We start from the raw sequence: 19,532 nt of genomic DNA, 5'->3' as shown, positions 1-19,532 counted from the left end.
CTTTATTCACTTTCCACTTTACTAACAAAACCCCATTTTCTTAAATCTCGTGCCAAAAAGTTTTGGCTCACTTATCTTGGGACGGAGGGAGTATCGTTTTTTGTACCTATAAATCAAATTTTTGGTACCTGATACGATTTTCACCCCAAAATGCCCTCTAAACAAATACATTTTCCCATTTGTGTCATAGAGGATATTTTGGGCATACACAAAACTAGTACCAAAATTGATATTATAATATCTTCTCTCATTCTCCTCACTCTTTATACTATTATTATTAATCAATATTAATATTATTATTTTGATGCTATAAATTAATAATTAATTTATTTTTTAATATCATTCAAATACATTAAAATTTAATTATAGTTATAATTATATTTAATTATTATGATAATATTATTGTTATAATACTAAAAACTAAGTAGTATAAATAATTATAGTATAATTATTTAAAGGGATATTGGCATCTAATATCATGAAACTTTCAAAAAGTTTGGTTTTTCCTAATAACTTTAAAATTAACAAATAATATCACGAACTTTACCTCGGGTTTATTTTTCCCACGAATAAAAAAATTCATGTTATTTTAATAGATTGAAAAACAATTTCGGAGGGTGTGCTTCAAGAAAAACTATCTTTAAAGATTGAAAAACTTGAAGCTCTCAAAATTGTTGTCGAGAAATTACCAAAACAAATCCGTATCATAATATTATTTGTGGGAATTTTTTCATTCGTGGGAAAAAACAAACCTGGGGTAAAGTTTGTGATATTATTTGTCAATTTTAAAGTTCGTGGGAGAAACCCAACTTTTTGAAAGTTTCATGATATTAGATGTCATTATCCCTTATTTAAATTATGAATCATATAATATTATATAATAATAATAATTATTATTGTTATTATTATTATTATTTTATATAAAATTAATAACTAATCAAAATATAGTGTTAATAAAAATATTCAATTGATTTAATTACTTTAAATAATTAATTTAATTAGGTGTTTTGTTCTTGATTTATATTATGGATGCAATTTGGTGTATGTATAAAACACTAAAAAGAAAGAAGAAAAAGAAGAGAAAAGAAAAAAGTGGAAACATAAACAAAGGAGAGAAAAGAAAGGAAGATAAAATACTAAAAAGAAAGAAGAAAATGAAGAAAAAAGAAAGAAGAAGAAACTAAAGAAGAAAAAAAGAAATAAGAAAGGAAGAAAAAAATAATCACATGTTTGGTACTATTTAATTGAAATTTCCAAAAACATCCTTCGTAACCAAAAAATCACATGTTACAATTTAAAATAAAGATCAGGTGGAGTACCATTTATGTCCGAAATTAAAAGATCAAGTACCATTTACGTAGTTTACTCTTAATCTTATGTACTCCCCCCGTCCCCAAAGAGTATAAACAATATGTTCGGCACAGATTTTAATAAATAAGGGGAAAAGTAAGAGAGAGAGAGAGAGAGAAAGAGAGAGAGAGAGATGGTAGTTGGAATAACGTTAATGGAGAGTGGGGTCCACATTATTGTAATGATATAAGTTGGTAATAATAATGGTATAAGTTGTAAATTAAATGATGTGTAGTGGTAATATGTTGTTTGTATAGTCAAAATTAAAAAGTTCAACGGACGAAAAAGAAAATAGTGCATACTCTTTGGGGACGAAGAGATTATAATGAATCTGCCTCAGTATTATATTTTTCAAGTCATAAAATATAAATACACATAAATTATTCAATTATTCACCGTGCAAATTTCAAGTCATTTTTCCGCAGACGCGGTGCGAATTAAATACACATAAATTATTCAATTCGTAGAAGTGGATATTGATGTAATTAAATTTAAAATATGTTTGTAGAAGTGCATATGCATATGTCCCTACTCAGGCTAGTGTACATGATAGGATAAACCTCCGATCGGGCTGATCGGCGTCCGTAGATCGGCGATCGATAAATATCTGAGAATAAGGTAAACGATAAGGTAAACGATATATGTGTAATTTTATATGTGTAATTTTATATTTTGAGTATGTTGATTCTCTTTCATCCGAGAATAAGGTAAACGATATATGTGTAATTTTAATTCTTCCACTAACTATAACTAATATTTTATCTATTAATTAATTATTCAATTTAGTACTAATACTTTAATCTTTTATCTATTAATTAATTATTCAATTTAGTACTAATACTTTAATCTTGTGTGTCTGATGTGTGGCCATTTAGCACCACTCAAAATATTATATTACTAGTATTTAGTATAAATGAGATCGAATATATCCAATTTTACTGCTGTGAATATATTTACTATCATTCTACCAACTTAGTTGGACGCACAATTTCCACGAGATCCTATATTATATATACATCATTAATTGGAGAGTGGAACTACGGATAATTGTTTCTCATTATTAGCCTTTCAAAAAATGCACAATATCCTATATATGTTTTACATCATTTTATTAAGGGAATTGTTTTTCATAAGATATTTTTTCCAATACTCCTACTATTATTCACCCGGTAAATAGAGACTTTTTGTCTAGTGCGGATGTGATAGGGACTTTTTTGTTAAATTGAAAAATAATTGAATCAAGCATTCAATGCTCTGCCAGATATAACTACTAATTATCCACATAAAATCATCACATACTGGATATAAAAGAAATGATATAGCAGGATATAATTCATAAATTTTCTTTTTGAAATTGATCGTACCGTAATTAAGTTACTTAGGGAGTGTAAGATAAACTGAAAATTTCAATTAAATTGTTAATTAAGCATAAAAAAAGTGAATTGATCAAAATTCACAAATGCCTAATTAAACAAAAAATAACAATGGAAGCCTTAATTTCTCAATTGGATCAAATATCAATTCGAATTCTCAACTTCTAATCCGAGACTAAGATCATGCGACTCCATCATTCCCAAATTGAGATAGAGTTAATCGATTTTATCTCCCGAGATTGATTACACACCCAAATTTTATCTCGATAAGTTTTAGATCAAGTTCCTTGCATTGATAAGTTGTGAGTTGTAATAAAAATACATTAAATCACATATAAAAGTAAATGGATTTGTGAATTATGGCAAAATGTATACTTCGTAACTAATTAAACTTACTTTTTTTTATTATAAGTAATAGTAGTAGTATTATTTTTTGTATGAGAATTTGTATAGTTACATTGATCGAGTTTACTTAGTTGGGGCTTATTAATGTACTACTTGATTAAAAAATCTTTCATAAATTGAGCCTTACGATTACATACTTTGAATTTATAAATAGATTTCATAATTTACAATTTAATTTCACATTGTTATATAATATTATAAAATTTTATCAATAGAGGAAAATCTTGTCACTCGCCACAGATATTTATCGATCGCCGATCTACGGACGCCGATCAGCCCGATAGGAGGTTTATCCTATCATGTACACTAGCCTAAGTAGGGACATATGCATGCACTTCTACGAACATATTTTAAATTTAATTACATCAATATCCACTTCTACGAATTGAATAATTTATGTGTATTTAATTCGCACTGCATCTATGAAAAAATGACTTGAAATTCACACAGTAACTTGAAATTTGCATGGTGAATAATTGAATAATTTATATGTATTTATATTTTATGACTTGAAAAATATAATACATTCATTCGATCATACTTCACTAGCAGAGATAATCCCTTCGACCCGATTACTATGTGACTTTAGAACATTGCTTTCATCCTTCTCATATTAATTCCAGCCCAAAAGTTAGAAATTAAAAATAAGAATAGCCAACTTGTTAATTAAATAAGAAATGGTCCAACATGCCCGCAGGGGCGTAGCGCAGTTGGCAACGGAGGGGCAGATCTTGCTGCAATGAGTCTGAGTTCGAATCCCACTGCTGTCGTGTAGTTGTTTCCATCTCTCAGGCACAAGTGTGAGACCTTGGGAGATGGGCTTCTGGCTGTTAGTGGGTTAAGGTCTCCCCCTTAACGGGCTACTGCGTACCCTGATTTAACCCCCTCATATGATGTCGGACCGGAGTGTGGGGGCCGTCAAGGCGACGGAATCACCTTTTTTTTTGCTGCAAAGAAATGGTCCAACCTTTATATTAAATCAAAAGAGGAGACCTTTCTCTCTCATCTCCCTATTCTTTCTTCTCCAACGCAAAGCTCCATCTCCCGACATCTCCTCTTCTCCATCTACAACAATCGGCCAACTTCATTCTCGGAGACGCCGTCGCCTGTCTCTCTCCTCTCACTCCTTTCCATTGCTGTCATTAGATGTATACAGCTGCTGCCTTCACCTCAACGCAGCGCCGTCTTCTCTCTTTTCTAACTCTCTCGGTTTTCTTTAGGTGTTTTGAAAGAAAGATGTAACGTGGGGAGGATATATACATGTAGGTAATCTCATACATTATGTCTATTAATATTTTTTTTTTCATATTTGCTACGTATAGTAATTAGCAAAAGGATGCAAGCTAGTCATGCCAAGACAAAACGATACTTTTCCGACATGACTAACAAAAGCATAATGCCCGACAAATTAGACCCCCATTTTGCCTTTTGCAGTTAGCATATTCAAAATCATAACGTGTATGAATCTTGAAAAGAACCAACTTTGGAATAATTATACTCACTCCATCCCACGTTACTTAAGTCGTATTCCATTTTGGGTTATCCCAAGTTACTTGAGTCATTTCTCTTTTTAGCTAAAAAACCCTCTAATCATACCTACTTTATTCTTTCTTTTACTTTATTCTCTCACCTGTCTCCAGTGGCGGATCCAGACCTTTTCAATTGGGGGTACGAATTTCATGATAAATTAATACATGTATAATAAAAATATATATATTTAAAGTTATACCTTAAAATAATGTTCAGTTTATTCACATAGATTAAAATAATGTTCAATTTATGAACTGGATCCGCCAGTGCCTGTCTCTTACTTTATTCACTCATCTACTTTATTTAACTCACTAAACACAACTTTCTTAAATACCTTGCCGAAAAGAAATGCCTCAAGTAACGTGGGACGGAGCGAGTAGTAGCTTTTTAAATTTTAAAGTTGCGAAGAAAATTAATAACACATTTACACTACTCATGCCAATAATCGAGATAAGGTTCACAAGTTATACTTTTTCAGCTATTTTATGTGCATATTGTGTTGGTAGATGATCCCATGATGCAAACGATTATTCTAAAATATAGTACTAGTATAAAATAATTTTATTTTGTGTACATTGGTTAATACTATTATACTTATATGAAATGCACGAAGATGTAGGAAATCCCTCCAACTACTTTAAACTTCTAACGAATTCTTAACTTTATCAAGTGCTATTTCAGTCTTGTTAATATGTCACACATGACTCGATACAGTTATGCTAATAGATTTATTCAAAGCACACTTTGAGAAATTATAGTGATAACCAACCACGAAATCAAGAAAGTATATATACATGCAAACTGCAAACATATTATTGTAGTACTGACATAATAAGATCACACATAATTCTGCTACAAACGCTACCTTTTTTAACACATAAAATGGACCTAATCACAAAAAAAAAAAAACGAAAAGGGGTCCATTAGATTCTAATTACACAACACAACTAATTAAACTAGTTTACATGAAATAATCAAATTGATCTAAACTTTCTGGAATCTCAAACCTCAACAAATTACTGCAAAAGCTTTCCTTCTCATCTTCCGCGCCCCCGTTGATGAACGTTGAGGCCGATGGTGCGGACATCACTGAATCGAAGCTTGAATTCTCTGACAAGTCCACAGCCTTCATTCGATCGGAAACCCCAGAGAAAAAATTCGATCCATTTTCATTTGTAGGGCAATAATTTTGGAAGACTTGGTCACTTGTGCTAGGAGAAGTAGTAGGTAATTGACCTAGGTTATTTTGGGCTGATTGAGGTGGATTTGGAAGTGAAGAATCTGCAAGAACTGATGGATTTTTTTGGTTTATTAGGTTTTCAAATTGACTAGGTTGGAAAGTTGGGGTTTGATTGTTGAGATTGTGTGAATCCAAGAGTTGATTTTCTTGAAGCTTTTGCAATAAGATATTAGGGTTTTCAACATTGGATGATAGGAGGGTTAGGGCGAGCGGAATGAGGAACGTCTGGAGGCGAAGGAGGTTCGATAAATTGAGGTGAGGCGAGGTGAGTATCGATGATAGATCTAGTAGGTCGAGGCGCGGTGCATGGGTGACCGGGTCAATCCCATTTCTTAGGAGCCTCTTTCTTATGTGTGTGTTCCAGTAGTTCTTGATCTCATTATCCGTCCTCCCTGGCAAACGGGCCGCGATCGCGGACCACCTAGTTGACCAAGAAAAAAATGAAAACCTTTTAACCTAAAAAGTGAAATCTCTTAGTAATATTTCATTCGAACTTCCATTTTTCCATTGCACTCAATTCAAATTCTATTGTTTTGATTTCAATCTCTAAACAACATTTAGTGATGATGAAAATCTTACTTGTTTCCAAGAAGGCTATGGAGTTGAATAATAGATTCCTCTTCCTCAAAAGAAAACCTTCCTCTCTTGATATCAGGCCTCAAATAGTTTGTCCAACGCAGACGGCAGCTCTTCCCACATCTCTCAAGCCCTAAAAACACACACACACACACACACACTTATGTTGGTTTCTCGGATTACAAAGATAACTACCGGGCGTAATACAACCCAAAAGAAAGGAAAGGAAGAACTGAACTTAAAAATACAACGTATAATCGAAACTACTAAACCAGTGTGATTAGCCGAGTCGAGGAGGCCTCTTCCCGCAAGACGAGATACGCCCCGGTAGTGCTCTTCGGTTTGGCGTGTCGTCCCCAAAGGTAAAACGGCTACGTCTCTATTGATGCAGCACCGCAATCAACAGAGCTCCGGCGAACTGGATGGAGGAGAGGGCAGAGCTTCGACAGAAAAAACTATGCAGGGAGAGGGAGAGAGCTTATGATGCAGAATGCTTTTTGAATTGTGTAGTGATGCATGGAATGGCTGGCCTATTTATAGGCTCAGTCCACTGCAGGGGGTCAACAGCCATGATGGCTGTCATCATGGCAATTCGTAACCGACGTCGGTTACAGACGTGTGGCAGGAGTGTGCCATCCGTGTGTGGAGCGTGTGGATTTCTCACGTGGCAACCGTGACTGTGCCTCGCTTGACGACGTGTCAAGCCACTTGGATTGCTGACTCGGCGGTGGTCCAAAAAGAATAGTTTGGGCCAAGCACCAAGCCCAAAGACCACCCAAAGACCAATTGCCAAGATCCAAGTCCAAGTCCAAGTCCAAGTCCAAGTCCAAGTCCAAGTCCAAGTCCAAGTCCAAGATCAAGATCGAGATCGAGATCGGGATCGGGATCGGGATCGGGCTCGGGCTCGGGCCCGGGCCCGAGGCCCGAGGCCCGAGGCCCGCGGCCCGCGCCCGCGACCACGAGCACGAGCACGAGCACGAGCACGTGCACGGGCACGGGCACGGGCTCGGGCTCGGGCGGGCGGGCGGCGGCGGCGCGCGCGTGTGCGCGCGTGTGGGCTCTTTCACCCATCTTGGTCCACTATAATTATTAAGTAACATAAAGTCACTTAATTTATACACATTAAAGATGTGTTAATCCTCCAATGTGGGATAATTAACACTAGTTAATTATTCCCTAAGCTCCATCTCCAAGCTTTAATTAAAAGCTAATTATGCCCAACTTTAATCCACTATTTCTCACTCACCGGAAATCGGATTTGAGAAAGTGAATATACTACTTTTACCTACGTAAAATGTAGATCGACGCTATGTCATTTAATTTCACAAAATTAAATGTCTCGTCACATTTATTATTTGGTCAAAATCCATTGACCGGGCATATTTAATCCATGATTTTTTACAATCCCCCACATGAGTGGAAATAGCCGAATGCATATGCATGCAGACACAAGCTCAACCCTCGCGAGGTATATAAGCATAAGGATAGGTAGTTGTTGACTTTGAACCCTCCATAGTCGACACCATCGGATACACAGGCGGCTTAGTAGCGCGATGCTTTGAACTAATCCCCCACGGCGTGCACCGAGACAATGGTGTTAACACTTAAACACCTCAACCTCATCCGTTCTCACGTTTTGTGTCCATTGCGGTCTTGGACACCACTTTGGATTCATAAGTGCGTTTTTTTACGAAGCGACCACACTTCGCACTTACGTAGGTGATTCTTAGTCAAGTACCTTGCCATACTTGGTCTCTTTGAGAATTCCATCTCTTTGAGATCCTTAAGAACCATTAAAAGTCATAGACTTAGCCTTTACCACGAGGCAAGTTCTCCAACACTCTATTGCTCTCTAGGGAATAGATATAGTTTGAGTGTTTTTCCATGAACTCTCATAGCTTAGTTGTCCCTTTGAACCAAGTTCTTGGGATCTCCAGTCATCATGGTTGGGTTACCACTATGACAATTCTTTAGTTTGTGGATTTCAAACCCATTCCCTCTAGCAACTTATTCATTTGATCACGGTTTAACCCTTTGGTTAGCGGATCCGCTAGATTATCTATTGACTTCACATAGTCAATTGTAATCACCCCTGTTGTGATCAAATGTCTCACGGTGTTATGTCGTCGACGTATATGTCGAGACTTACCAAACCATTGTTTGCCCTTCCAATAGCCGCTTGGCTATCGCAGTGAATCAGCACTGGTGGCACTGGCTTAGACCAACATGGAATGTCTTCAAGGAAGTTCTTAAGCCACTCGGCTTCCTCACCAGCCTTATCCAAGGCAATGAACTCCGATTCCATTGTTGATCGGGCTATACAGGTCTGTTTTGTGGATTTCCACGATACAGCACCACCCCCAATAGTAAAGACATATCCACTTGTTGAAAGTGAGTCTCTATTATCGGATATCCAATTGGCATCACAGTACCCTTCAAGCACCGGGGGGTATCTCGAGAAGTGTAGCCCAAGATTTTGAGTGTGTTTTAAATATCTCAAAACCCTCACAAGAGCTCTCCAATGCTCTTTGCTTGGATTGCTCGTGTAACGACTTAACTTGTTCACGGCACAAGCAATGTCAGGTCGAGTGCAATTAGTCAAGTACATAATGCACCCGATGACCCGTGCATACTCTTCTTGTGCAACGGGCTCGCCTTTGTTTTTGCTCAAGTGAACGTCGAGTTCAATTGGAGTCTTAACCGGCGCGCCATCATAGGCTTTGAATTTATTCAATATCTTCTCAACATAATGTGATTGTGTTAAGATGATTCCATCATTCATTCTTAAAATCTTCATTCCAAGAATTACATCGGCTAGACCCATGTCTTTCATGTCAAAGTTTCTCTTTAACATGGCCTTTGTATCGTTAATTACTTGAGTGTTGCTACCCAAGATTAACATATCATCAACGTAGAGACACACTATAACATGACCGTTATTAGTGCTCTTGATGTAGACACATTTGTCGCACTCGTTGATTTTAAACCCATTTGATAACATCACATTATCAAACTTCAAGTGCCATTGCAATGGCGCTTGTTTCAATCCATATAGGGATTTCACGAGCTTGCATACCTTTTTCTCTTGTCCAGGTACTACAAACCCTTCGGGTTGTTCCATGTAGATTTCGTCTTCTAGTTCACCATTCAGAAACGCGGTCTTTACATCCATTTGATGAATCTCGAGATTGTGCAATGCAGCAATAGCGAGAAGCACCCGGATAGATGTAATCCTTGTTACAGGTGAATAGGTATCGAAGAAGTCATGTCCTTCTTTTTGTTTAAAACCCTTTACTACTAATCGGGCTTTATACTTATCAACTGTTCCATCGGCCTTAAACTTTCTTTTAAGAACCCATTTGCATCCTAAAGGTTTAGCACCTTCGGGCAAATCAACCAACACCCATGTGTGGTTTAGCAAAATTGAATCAATTTCGCTTTGAACAGCTTCTCTCCAATGCAGCCCGTCTGGGCCAGCAAAGGCTACTTTTATCGATGTTGGTTCTTCATCCAACATGAAAGCAATGTAGTCAGGACCAAAAGTTTTTGGTGTTCTGACTCTATTACCACGTCTTAGTACTGTATCTTTTGGATCGGGCCTTGCACGCTTGCGCGATTCAGGTTCCGCATCTGTTGATTTAGAACTAGTGGCTTCTTCTTCCACTTGTTTAGAACTAGTGGCTTCTTCAATTCTTGTCTCAGAATTGGTTGATACTTTTTCCTTATCTTTGCAAGGAAAGGTATTTTCGAGAAATACAGCATTCCTCGACTCAATTGTTGTTCCTACTGTGATAGTCGATATTTCAGACTTGTGAACAACAAATCGATATGCACTACTGTTAAGTGCATATCCAATGAAGATGCAATCAACCGTCTTAGGTCCGATTGTAACTTCTTTGGGCGGAGGAACCATCACCTTTGCCAAACACCCCCACACTTTGAGGTATTTGTAGGATGGCTTCCTTCCCTTCCACAACTCATAAGGAGTAACATCTTTTCCTTTGAGAGGGATTTTATTCAAGATATAGTTTGCTGTCAAAACAGCTTCCCCCCACATGTTATGTGGTAATCCTGAACTGAGTAGCAGAGCATTCATCATCTCTTTTAGAGTTCGATTCTTGCGTTCTGCAACACCATTAGATTGTGGTGAATATGGAGCAGTTGTTTGATGAATTATACCACTTGCGTTGCATAACTCCTCAAACGGGGCTACATATTCGCCTCCTCTATCGCTTCGAATCATTTTGATTTTACAACCAAGTTGATTCTCAACTTCGTTCTTATAATTTTTGAACGCCTCTATTGCTTCATCTTTGCTTCTTAAAAGATAAATGTAGCAATATCTTGTGCAATCATCTATGAAAGTGATAAAGTACTTTTTACCACCTCTAGTTTGCAACATCTTTAAATCACATACATCCGTGTGAATTAATTCAAGGGGTTTTGTGCTTCGTTCAACCGAGTGAAACGGCAACTTAGTCATTTTTGCTTCAAGACAAATTTCACATTTATCTTGGATATCCAATTCATTAGCCTTTAGTAAATCTAAATTTACTAATCTTTTAATGGCTTTTGAATTTACATGTCCCAATCTACAATGCCACAAATTTGAAGACTCAATCAAATAAGAGGAAGTAGATGCTTTATTCTTATTGGCCAATGGCTTCGCAACACTTCGAGTTGCTACACTAAGCTTGAAAAGCCCATCGGTTACATAACCTTTTCCGATGGATTTTCCAAACTTATACAAGACAAACCTATCGGACTCAAATACAAGTTTAAACCCTTTATTAACTAGTATTGATCCTGACACTAGGTTCTTGCGGATGTCCGGGACATGCAGCACATCCTTCAAAGTGATAGTTAGGCCAGACGTCATCATGAGAATCACGTTGCCAACGCCGAGGACTTCTGACGATGCTTGATTCCCCATGTTGATCTTCCTCCCTTCAACAGCAGTGTAGGAGGCAAACTTGCTCCTGTCGGAGCAAACATGAGCAGTAGCGCCGGTGTCGATGTACCAGCCTCCCTTGTTATCAACAAGGTTAACCTCTTCAGTGACCACTGCAATGAGGTCGTTCTCATCCCAGTCCTTGAACTCCTTCTCAACGACGTGGGCTGCCGGCTTCTTCTTCTTGCTGCGGCAGTCTTTGGCAAAGTGGCCCGGTTTGCCACATTTGTAGCAGTCGCCTTCAAACTTCTTTGAAGGCTGCTTTCCCTTCCCTTTGTCGTTTGGACGGTTTGGGCGAGGGCGTTTGTTGGAGGGACCGCCCCGCTCCAACAGGTTGGCTTTGGCTTCATTTGGGGTGAAGCCCTTAGCCTTTTGATCACTTTTGCGCACGTCGGCCTCAATGCGCAACTTCACGATCAAGTCTTCAAGGGTCATCTGCTTTCGCTTGTGCTTGAGATAACTCTTGAAGTCCTTCCAACTTGGAGGGAGCTTGTCAATGATCGTGCACCTTAGGAACTTATCGGGCAAGGTCATCCCTTCAGCCACTAAGGAGTGGATGATCATTTGGAGCTCTTGGACTTGCTCCATGATGGGTCGAGAGTCGACCATCTTGTAGTCCATAAACTTGGATGCTACAACCTGTTCAGTCCCTGCAGCATTGTCTATGCTATATTTCTTCTCTAGGCTTTCCCACATTTGTTTAGATGTGGTTACATTGGAGTATACATTATAGAGGCTATCATCTAATGCACTTAAAATAAAGTTTTTACATAGATAATCCCCTTTTCTCCAAGCTTCATAGTCCGCCATGACTTCGAGCCTAGTCTCTTGGTCGCTTGGCGCGGGCGGCTCGTTCTCCGTGAGGAAGTTGGCGACGCCCAATGTTGTCAAGTAGAACAACATCTTCTGGTACCACCGCTTGAAGTCAGATCCTCCAAACTTTGGTGGCTTCTCGGCAGGTGGCATCATTCTTGGTGCCAAAGGTGCCGCAGTTGGTCCTTGGAAGGAACCAATTCCGTTGCCCCCGAAGGAGCCAACAACTTGGTTGGGCATAGAGCCCCCACCATTCATGTTGGGCATAGAGCCCGCCATGGTCGTACCAGCCCCGAAGGGACTAGCACCCGCATGAGACCCGAAGGCCCCAGCATTCGTGTTGATCCCGAAAGATCCAACACTAGTATTGAGCCCGAAGGCACCAACACTCGATCCATTAAAGGATCCGAAGGAACCACTAAAAGTGGAACCAACCGAACCACCAAAGGTGGAACCAGTGGACGCCCCGAAGGGGTTGTCCCAAACCCAAGGGACGGTGGATGAAGCGGCTGGGAAGCCAGGAGTTGGCATCATCGAGGGAATCGATGAAGTGTTGACCGGTCCAGTGGTCGCCATGGTGGAGGGAATGGCGGCGGTGGCGTTGGCAGCAGCAGTGTTGGATTCCGTCGACATCTCCAGCAAAAGGTGTTAATGTTTCGGAAGTTTTAGTTCAGTTTAGAAGTTCAAATTCCTTCAAAGGCAAGCTATCTCGTCTTGCGATTGTTGGTTTCTCGGATTACAAAGATAACTACCGGGCGTAATACAACCCAAAAGAAAGGAAAGGAAGAACTGAACTTAAAAATACAACGTATAATCGAAACTACTAAACCAGTGTGATTAGCCGAGTCGAGGAGGCCTCTTCCCGCAAGACGAGATACGCCCCGGTAGTGCTCTTCGGTTTGGCGTGTCGTCCCCAAAGGTAAAACGGCTACGTCTCTATTGATGCAGCACCGCAATCAACAGAGCTCCGGCGAACTGGATGGAGGAGAGGGCAGAGCTTCGACAGAAAAAACTATGCAGGGAGAGGGAGAGAGCTTATGATGCAGAATGCTTTTTGAATTGTGTAGTGATGCATGGAATGGCTGGCCTATTTATAGGCTCAGTCCACTGCAGGGGGTCAACAGCCATGATGGCTGTCACAAAGACCAATTGCCAAGATCCAAGTCCAAGTCCAAGTCCAAGTCCAAGTCCAAGTCCAAGTCCAAGTCCAAGATCGAGATCGAGATCGGGATCGGGATCGGGATCGAGATCGGGATCGGGATCGGGCCCGGGCCCGGGCCCGGGCCCGAGGCCCGAGGCCCGCGGCCCGCGCCCGCGACCACGAGCACGAGCACGAGCACGAGCACGGGCACGGGCACGGGCACGGGCACGGGCTCGGGCTCGGGCGGGCGGGCGGCGGCGGCGCGCGCGTGTGCGCGCGTGTGGGCTCTTTCACCCATCTTGGTCCACTATAATTATTAAGTAACATAAAGTCACTTAATTTATACACATTAAAGATGTGTTAATCCTCCAATGTGGGATAATTAACACTAGTTAATTATTCCCTAAGCTCCATCTCCAAGCTTTAATTAAAAGCTAATTATGCCCAACTTTAATCCACTATTTCTCACTCACCGGAAATCGGATTTGAGAAAGTGAATATACTACTTTTACCTACGTAAAATGTAGATCGACGCTATGTCATTTAATTTCACAAAATTAAATGTCTCGTCACATTTATTATTTGGTCAAAATCCATTGACCGGGCATATTTAATCCATGATTTTTTACAACTTATATATACATATTTTCTTGAATAATAAGCATCTGAAAAATAAATAAAGAGTTGAGTTATACACATACATACCGGCGTGCTTGGGGAGAATTCTCCAGTTACCGGGGCCATGGATTTGGATGTATCGAACGAGCTTCGTGTCTTCCTCTGGCGTCCACGGCCCTTTCTTGAGCCCTTCTTTATCACAACATGGTGATCTTCCCATTCTTTAAAGATGTTTGATTGATTTTCAAGAAAATTATTAGTATGAGTTTTTTATGATAAAGTTCTAGTTTGAATTGATGTTGTGGTGAGGTAGCCAGCTCCCATATTTATATAGTACTAATTGTAAGATTGTGTGTGTGTGTGTGTGTGATTGGTGAACAATTGAAGTCAATAGGATTTGGCGCCGGCCCTTTTCATGGTCAATCTCTCTCTCTCTGTGTTGTGTGTATTTGAGTGGTGAGATTTCAAAGATTTCTTTGTTTAAAGTCACTTCAGCTTAATGTTGTTAATTTTAAGTTTTCTAGTAATTTTATGTGTGAATGTAGCATTAAAAAGAAATTTAAATTAAAATGTAGAGAGTAATATAAATAGCTCAAGGTAAATAAAACATGATTGAGTAAAGGGACATGTGGCAAATATACAAGGCATTTGACCTTTGCAAAAAAAGTCTTAAAAGAGAGACTGTTATATAAGTTGGTGTGGTTGTTACATCCCCTACCCAATTATAAAGAAATAAATGTTCCTTAATTTCATGGGTTGCTTCCATCCATGGAACAAAAGGAAAAAAATGTAAAAAAAAGCTAGGTTTTTTAATTTAAATTTTAGGACTAGGACACTTGGAATATCTTTGCGTTTTTGTCAAAAAGTGATCAAATTTTCAACTATTTGCGTGTTTCTCATATGGAAGCTAAATAGTCCAAGCAGTTAAAGGTTAATTTCTTCTTATATTCATAATATTAATTGCTAATGATTTAGATATCGAGTTCAAAGAACCTGTGTTTCTCAAGTATCGTTGATATTGTTGAATGATTAAGACTAAAAGTTTCGAGATCATTAGACTCTATTAGTTATGCATATTTTTCTGGATACAAAATGTATATGTGACTAAATAATTTATAACATTATCGATGGAGAGTACAAAAAAAAATGTACATGTTTTTCTATTATTTCACTAAGAATTTACATCAATAAAACAAGAATATATGAAAAAATATAGAATAATTGTATATCCAGCCCTCTGGCGATGTATTAGCAAAGGCATGAATTTTTTTTTGTGACATGGATTAACATTCGAATCCAAATTCATATTAGACTAAAATGATACATTATTTTACTAAAATACATTATTAGCTAAGTTACATTATTAGACTAATAATCTACATTATTAGATGACACGTGACATTAATCTAACCGTTAGATCACAAGATCCAATGGACTACAAGTGTTTTGATTTTGAACACTATTTAGCTTATGAATCTGAATACATCCATATGTATATATTAATAAAATCATAAATATTTGACAGAGCGAGCTATATAAGAAAATATGCACATTTATAGTAGTAGTAAATTACTCCCTCCGTCCGCCATTAGGAGTCTCATTTCTTGGCGGCACGAGTTTTAAGAAATGTTAAGAAAAGTGGGTGGAGAAAAGTTACTGGAATATGAGTCCCACTTGTATATATTAGTTTTAAATAAAATGTGAGTGGAATAAGTTAGTGGAAGGTGTGACCCTATTACCATTTATGGTCAAAATGAACTGAGACTCTTATTCACGGACGGACTAAAATGAAAAAACGAGACTCATATTCTCGGAGGAGGGAGTATTTTATATCAAGACCTTTCAATATATAAGTTATTTTTATCTAGACCTTTCAATATATAAGTAATTCATTTATCTTTATGCCTTTTCTTAATATTTTCTCAATATTTAGAAGCTTCAAGTGTGTGACACGTGTTTAATAATTTGGGCATAAGTTCCAAAATTGGGGTTTTCTGCCTATCCATGTATACTGTTCATCACCATTTTCACCTTCCATTTATAGTCAATGGCTATGTTCTTCGTTGAGCTCATGTCCACTAATTATTTCCTTTGTAACTGTTTTCATTGTTTACGCAAGGACAAAATGCAACAAAAAGATATAAATAACATCCAATTATTTCCTTTTTAATTGATTAGAAACATGTTAATTTTACAAGGGAATTAAATAACATCTATTTTGAATCAAATCTTTATCAAAATGCTTTCAAAGGGGAATAAAATGCAACAAAAAAATATAACATGCATGTTGGAACAAATTAATGGAAAACACTCACTCCAATTCCTATTTATATTAACTTAATTATCTCATCAGCATCAACCTTGATATTCTTTCTCAGACGAAAGTCATATCAATACATTAAATGAATTTTTATAATAAAAATGCGATGTCAAAATCATGTGCTAGATTTAGATTGATAATGCATCTACTCAATAAACAGATACTATACGTTACGTACAGAATCAAAATAGAAATTAAATATTTGCATTATATTCGAAATTGGTGGTGTATGATGGGGTACGAACTAAACCCTAATGGCAAGCCCAATAACAGTGACGGCCCATCAGCCCAGAGCCCAAGAAAGAGTATCTGTTCGGCACCAAAGAGTTCGGCACGACCAAAGAGTTCGGACTCAGCCTACAGCTCGGTAAAAGCCGACCAGTCAAGCTCTCCTCTCAGATCGGCAAGAGCTGATCGGTGAAGTCCAGCAGTTCGGTCTCAGCATTCGACCGAACTAGGAGTTAGTGGACTCATGAAAGGCCTCCACGACCTCCACTATACCCACGATCTATTTAGTGGTACGAAGCAGTTATTGAGCAGTTATTGCTCACCCACGATCTTGTTAGTGGGGCTGCAAACCACGATCCTAGTTCAATGTATAAATAGAACTTAGATCAGATAGAAAAGGGTTAAGCTCTCTAGAGATAAAAAATCATATAGCAAGCCTGTGTTGTAAGCTGTAATCCCAGATCAAGCAATACAATCTTGCCCCCCCCATTTTCCCGTGGACGTAGATTTACTTCGGTAAATCGAACCACGTAAATTCTTTGTGTCGTAGTCTTTATTCTCTACCAGCATTTACTAACATCAGAAATTCGCGCAATCATCACTGGCGCCGTCTGTGGGGAACAGAGAACAAAATTTGTGATAAAGCGAATTTTTGATCCATTTTTTCCACCCAAAAAATGCATACCAGATCGCAGAGTACCCGTATTCCTGCCCGTGAGAACCAGGAGGAAGCCAATCCATCCCATAGGTCTGGAAAACAGCCTAGGGATAAATCCACCACCAGTTCTCATGGCGAAGGAACAAGCCGCTCCAAAAATCGTCCCACTGAGTCTTCCCAGCAGCCCGATTTGAATGAGGCTGTCAAGCAGTTTTTGGCGGCGAAGCAGGAGGAATTCTTAACCTTCCTGCGAAAAAGCCAAAAGCAGCCGGAGACGAAAACGACGGATTCTCCTTCTCCCTCCGCACAAGAAAGTCACTACCGCAGTAGTGTCGCATCTCCCAGGAGAAAGAATCCCCGTCCCCAACATGTTCCAGTTCCTCCTCGGTACCGGAATCACAGGAGAACTCAATCTCCTCCATACCGACGAGATATCGGATTCGCCGTGTACGGAGCACTGAAGACTCCGTTCTCGGACGACATCACCCGAACTCCCCTACCACAGAACTACCGAACTCCGTCGATGACTTACGACGGGCTCGTGGACCCTCACGATTTCTTGGGGCGCTATCAATATAACATGGCGAACCAGGGTCTCAACGAGGTCCACATGTGCAAGCTGTTTCCCGAGCTGCTCATCGGGAACGCGAGAAGGTGGTTCGATAGCCTCCCCCAGGGCAGCATCAGATCTTACCGAGATCTAATGGATGCCTTCCACAGGAGGTTCTTTCAGAAAGCGGAAGCCCGAATCACTTCGGCTCAGCTGCTTTCCATTCGTCAAGGTCGCGACGAAAAAATCAGCGACTTTATGACAAGATTCCACAAGGAATGCCTGCAAGTAGACGATCTCAACGATCTGCTTGTCATCTCGGCATTCCAAAATGGAATCCTGCCCGGAGCTCTCTACAGGAAGCTCGTTGAGTGCGGTCCGCAGACAGCTCAGGAAATGTGGGACATTGCGGACCAGTACTCCCGGGCCGATGAGGCAGACCGTCGCAAACGGTCGTTAGACAGCTCATCGACCCGAGGAGACAGAAGGAAGCCCGATCATAGCGATCAGGGGCATCCTCGCCGGACTCCATTTGAAAGAATTCAAAGGGCTCCGGTGCAAGACAGATTGGGACCCCGTCTCAATCCCGAGAAGCCGCCCGCTCAGTTCGTACCGCTGAACAAGCCGAGAGCGGAAATTTTCGAACTGCACTCTGACCTATTCGAAAAGCCAAAGCGGATGACGAAATCAGCCGCGCGCCGACCACAGGATAGCTACTGCTCCTACCATCAAGACCACGGTCACGATACTGAGGAGTGCAGAAACTTGGCTGCAGGTATCGATGTTCTTGTGAAGGCAGGGACATTGAAAAAATACCAAAGCAAGCAGTCAAAGAAGAATAAGAAGCAGAGAGGTGCGAACTGCGCTCCTCAGGATCCGAAAAGGCAGCCGGATCCCGAAGACGATGACGAGCCGCAATATGATGGAGTAATCCAGACTATTGACGCTCTCCCTGCCGGGAAGACCAAGTCGTCCCTGAAGTCAGAGCGCAGAGGCTCCAATCGAGAGGAGCCAACGCATAAAAGGCTGAAGCAGGACGAAGTGATTACGTTCTCGGATGCTGATCCCGTCCCGGCCATCTCTCCTCACCAAGACGCCATTGTCATCCAAGCCGGAGTGGCAAACAAACTGATCCACAGGGTGTTTGTGGATACAGGAGCGTCGGTTAGCATTCTTTTTAAAGAGTGCTTTGACAAACTAGAAGTGGACCCAGCTCGGCTCAGTCCGGCTCCGCTTCCCCTGAAGAGCTTCGCCCAGGAGGACACCCGCCCTGAAGGTATTATCAGCCTTCCGATCACGGTGGGGAAAGCGCCTACTAGCTCCAGTACGATGATTGAGTTTTTCGTGGTGAAAGCTCGGTCCCCGTACAACATCATCCTGGGAAGAGACTGGCTCAACACAGTTCGGGCCGTTTGCTCCACTTATCACCTCACCATCAAGATCCCTACTAAAGGAGGGATAGCGGTCATCCGAGGTGACCAAAAGAGAGCAAAGGAATGTCTGCAAATTGCGCTTAGAAGTGCCGAGCAGTCAGATCGGCACCACCAAGCATAGCAATCACAGCAGCCGGAGTCAGAGGCGATGACCGAAGTCATACCGGAGCCGAACTCGATGACAGTTCAGCTGTACGAAGACGATCCATCCAGAACGGTTAAGATCGGCTTCGCGGGAACGCCCCTACTTCGGGAAAAAACCATCCAGCTCCTCAAGGAGTATAAGGACGTCTTTGCATGGTCTCCGTTGGACATGACCGGAGTGCCCCCCGAGGTAATCACTCAT

General features: G+C 40.1%; 1 protein-coding gene across 1 annotated transcript; it reads right to left on the bottom strand.

Annotated features, from left to right (window-relative positions):
• Nucleotides 1-5,529: 5,529 nt before the first annotated feature.
• Nucleotides 5,530-14,272, bottom strand: LOC121783680 (transcription factor MYB41-like). The gene is made up of 3 exons (XM_042181827.1): nucleotides 14,085-14,272; nucleotides 6,478-6,607; nucleotides 5,530-6,319 (listed from the first exon to the last, which is right to left on the bottom strand). The coding sequence occupies exons 1-3, from the start codon at nucleotides 14,215-14,217 to the stop codon at nucleotides 5,620-5,622; spliced, it is 963 nt and encodes a 320-aa protein (XP_042037761.1). The 5' UTR covers nucleotides 14,218-14,272; the 3' UTR covers nucleotides 5,530-5,619.
• Nucleotides 14,273-19,532: the final 5,260 nt, after the last annotated feature.

Source organism: Salvia splendens, chromosome 21 (genome assembly GCF_004379255.2).
Source record: "Salvia splendens isolate huo1 chromosome 21, SspV2, whole genome shotgun sequence".
In the NCBI taxonomy this organism is placed as follows: Eukaryota; Viridiplantae; Streptophyta; class Magnoliopsida; order Lamiales; family Lamiaceae; genus Salvia; species Salvia splendens.
Note: the sequence above shows the minus strand (reverse complement) of the source record. Positions and strands in the feature narration are given on the sequence as shown.

What these genes read in the sequence shown, in the direction of transcription:
- LOC121783680 (XM_042181827.1), bottom strand. Translation starts at nt 14,217, where the DNA reads ATGGGAAGATCACCATGTTGTGATAAAGAAGGGCTCAAGAAAGGGCCG. An exon ending in AATTCTCCCCAAGCACGCCG is followed by an intron (nt 6,608 to 14,084) that starts GTATGTATGTGT and finishes GTGTGTTTTTAG; the next exon opens with GGCTTGAGAGATGTGGGAAG. An exon ending in CATAGCCTTCTTGGAAACAA is followed by an intron (nt 6,320 to 6,477) that starts GTAAGATTTTCA and finishes TTGGTCAACTAG; the next exon opens with GTGGTCCGCGATCGCGGCCC.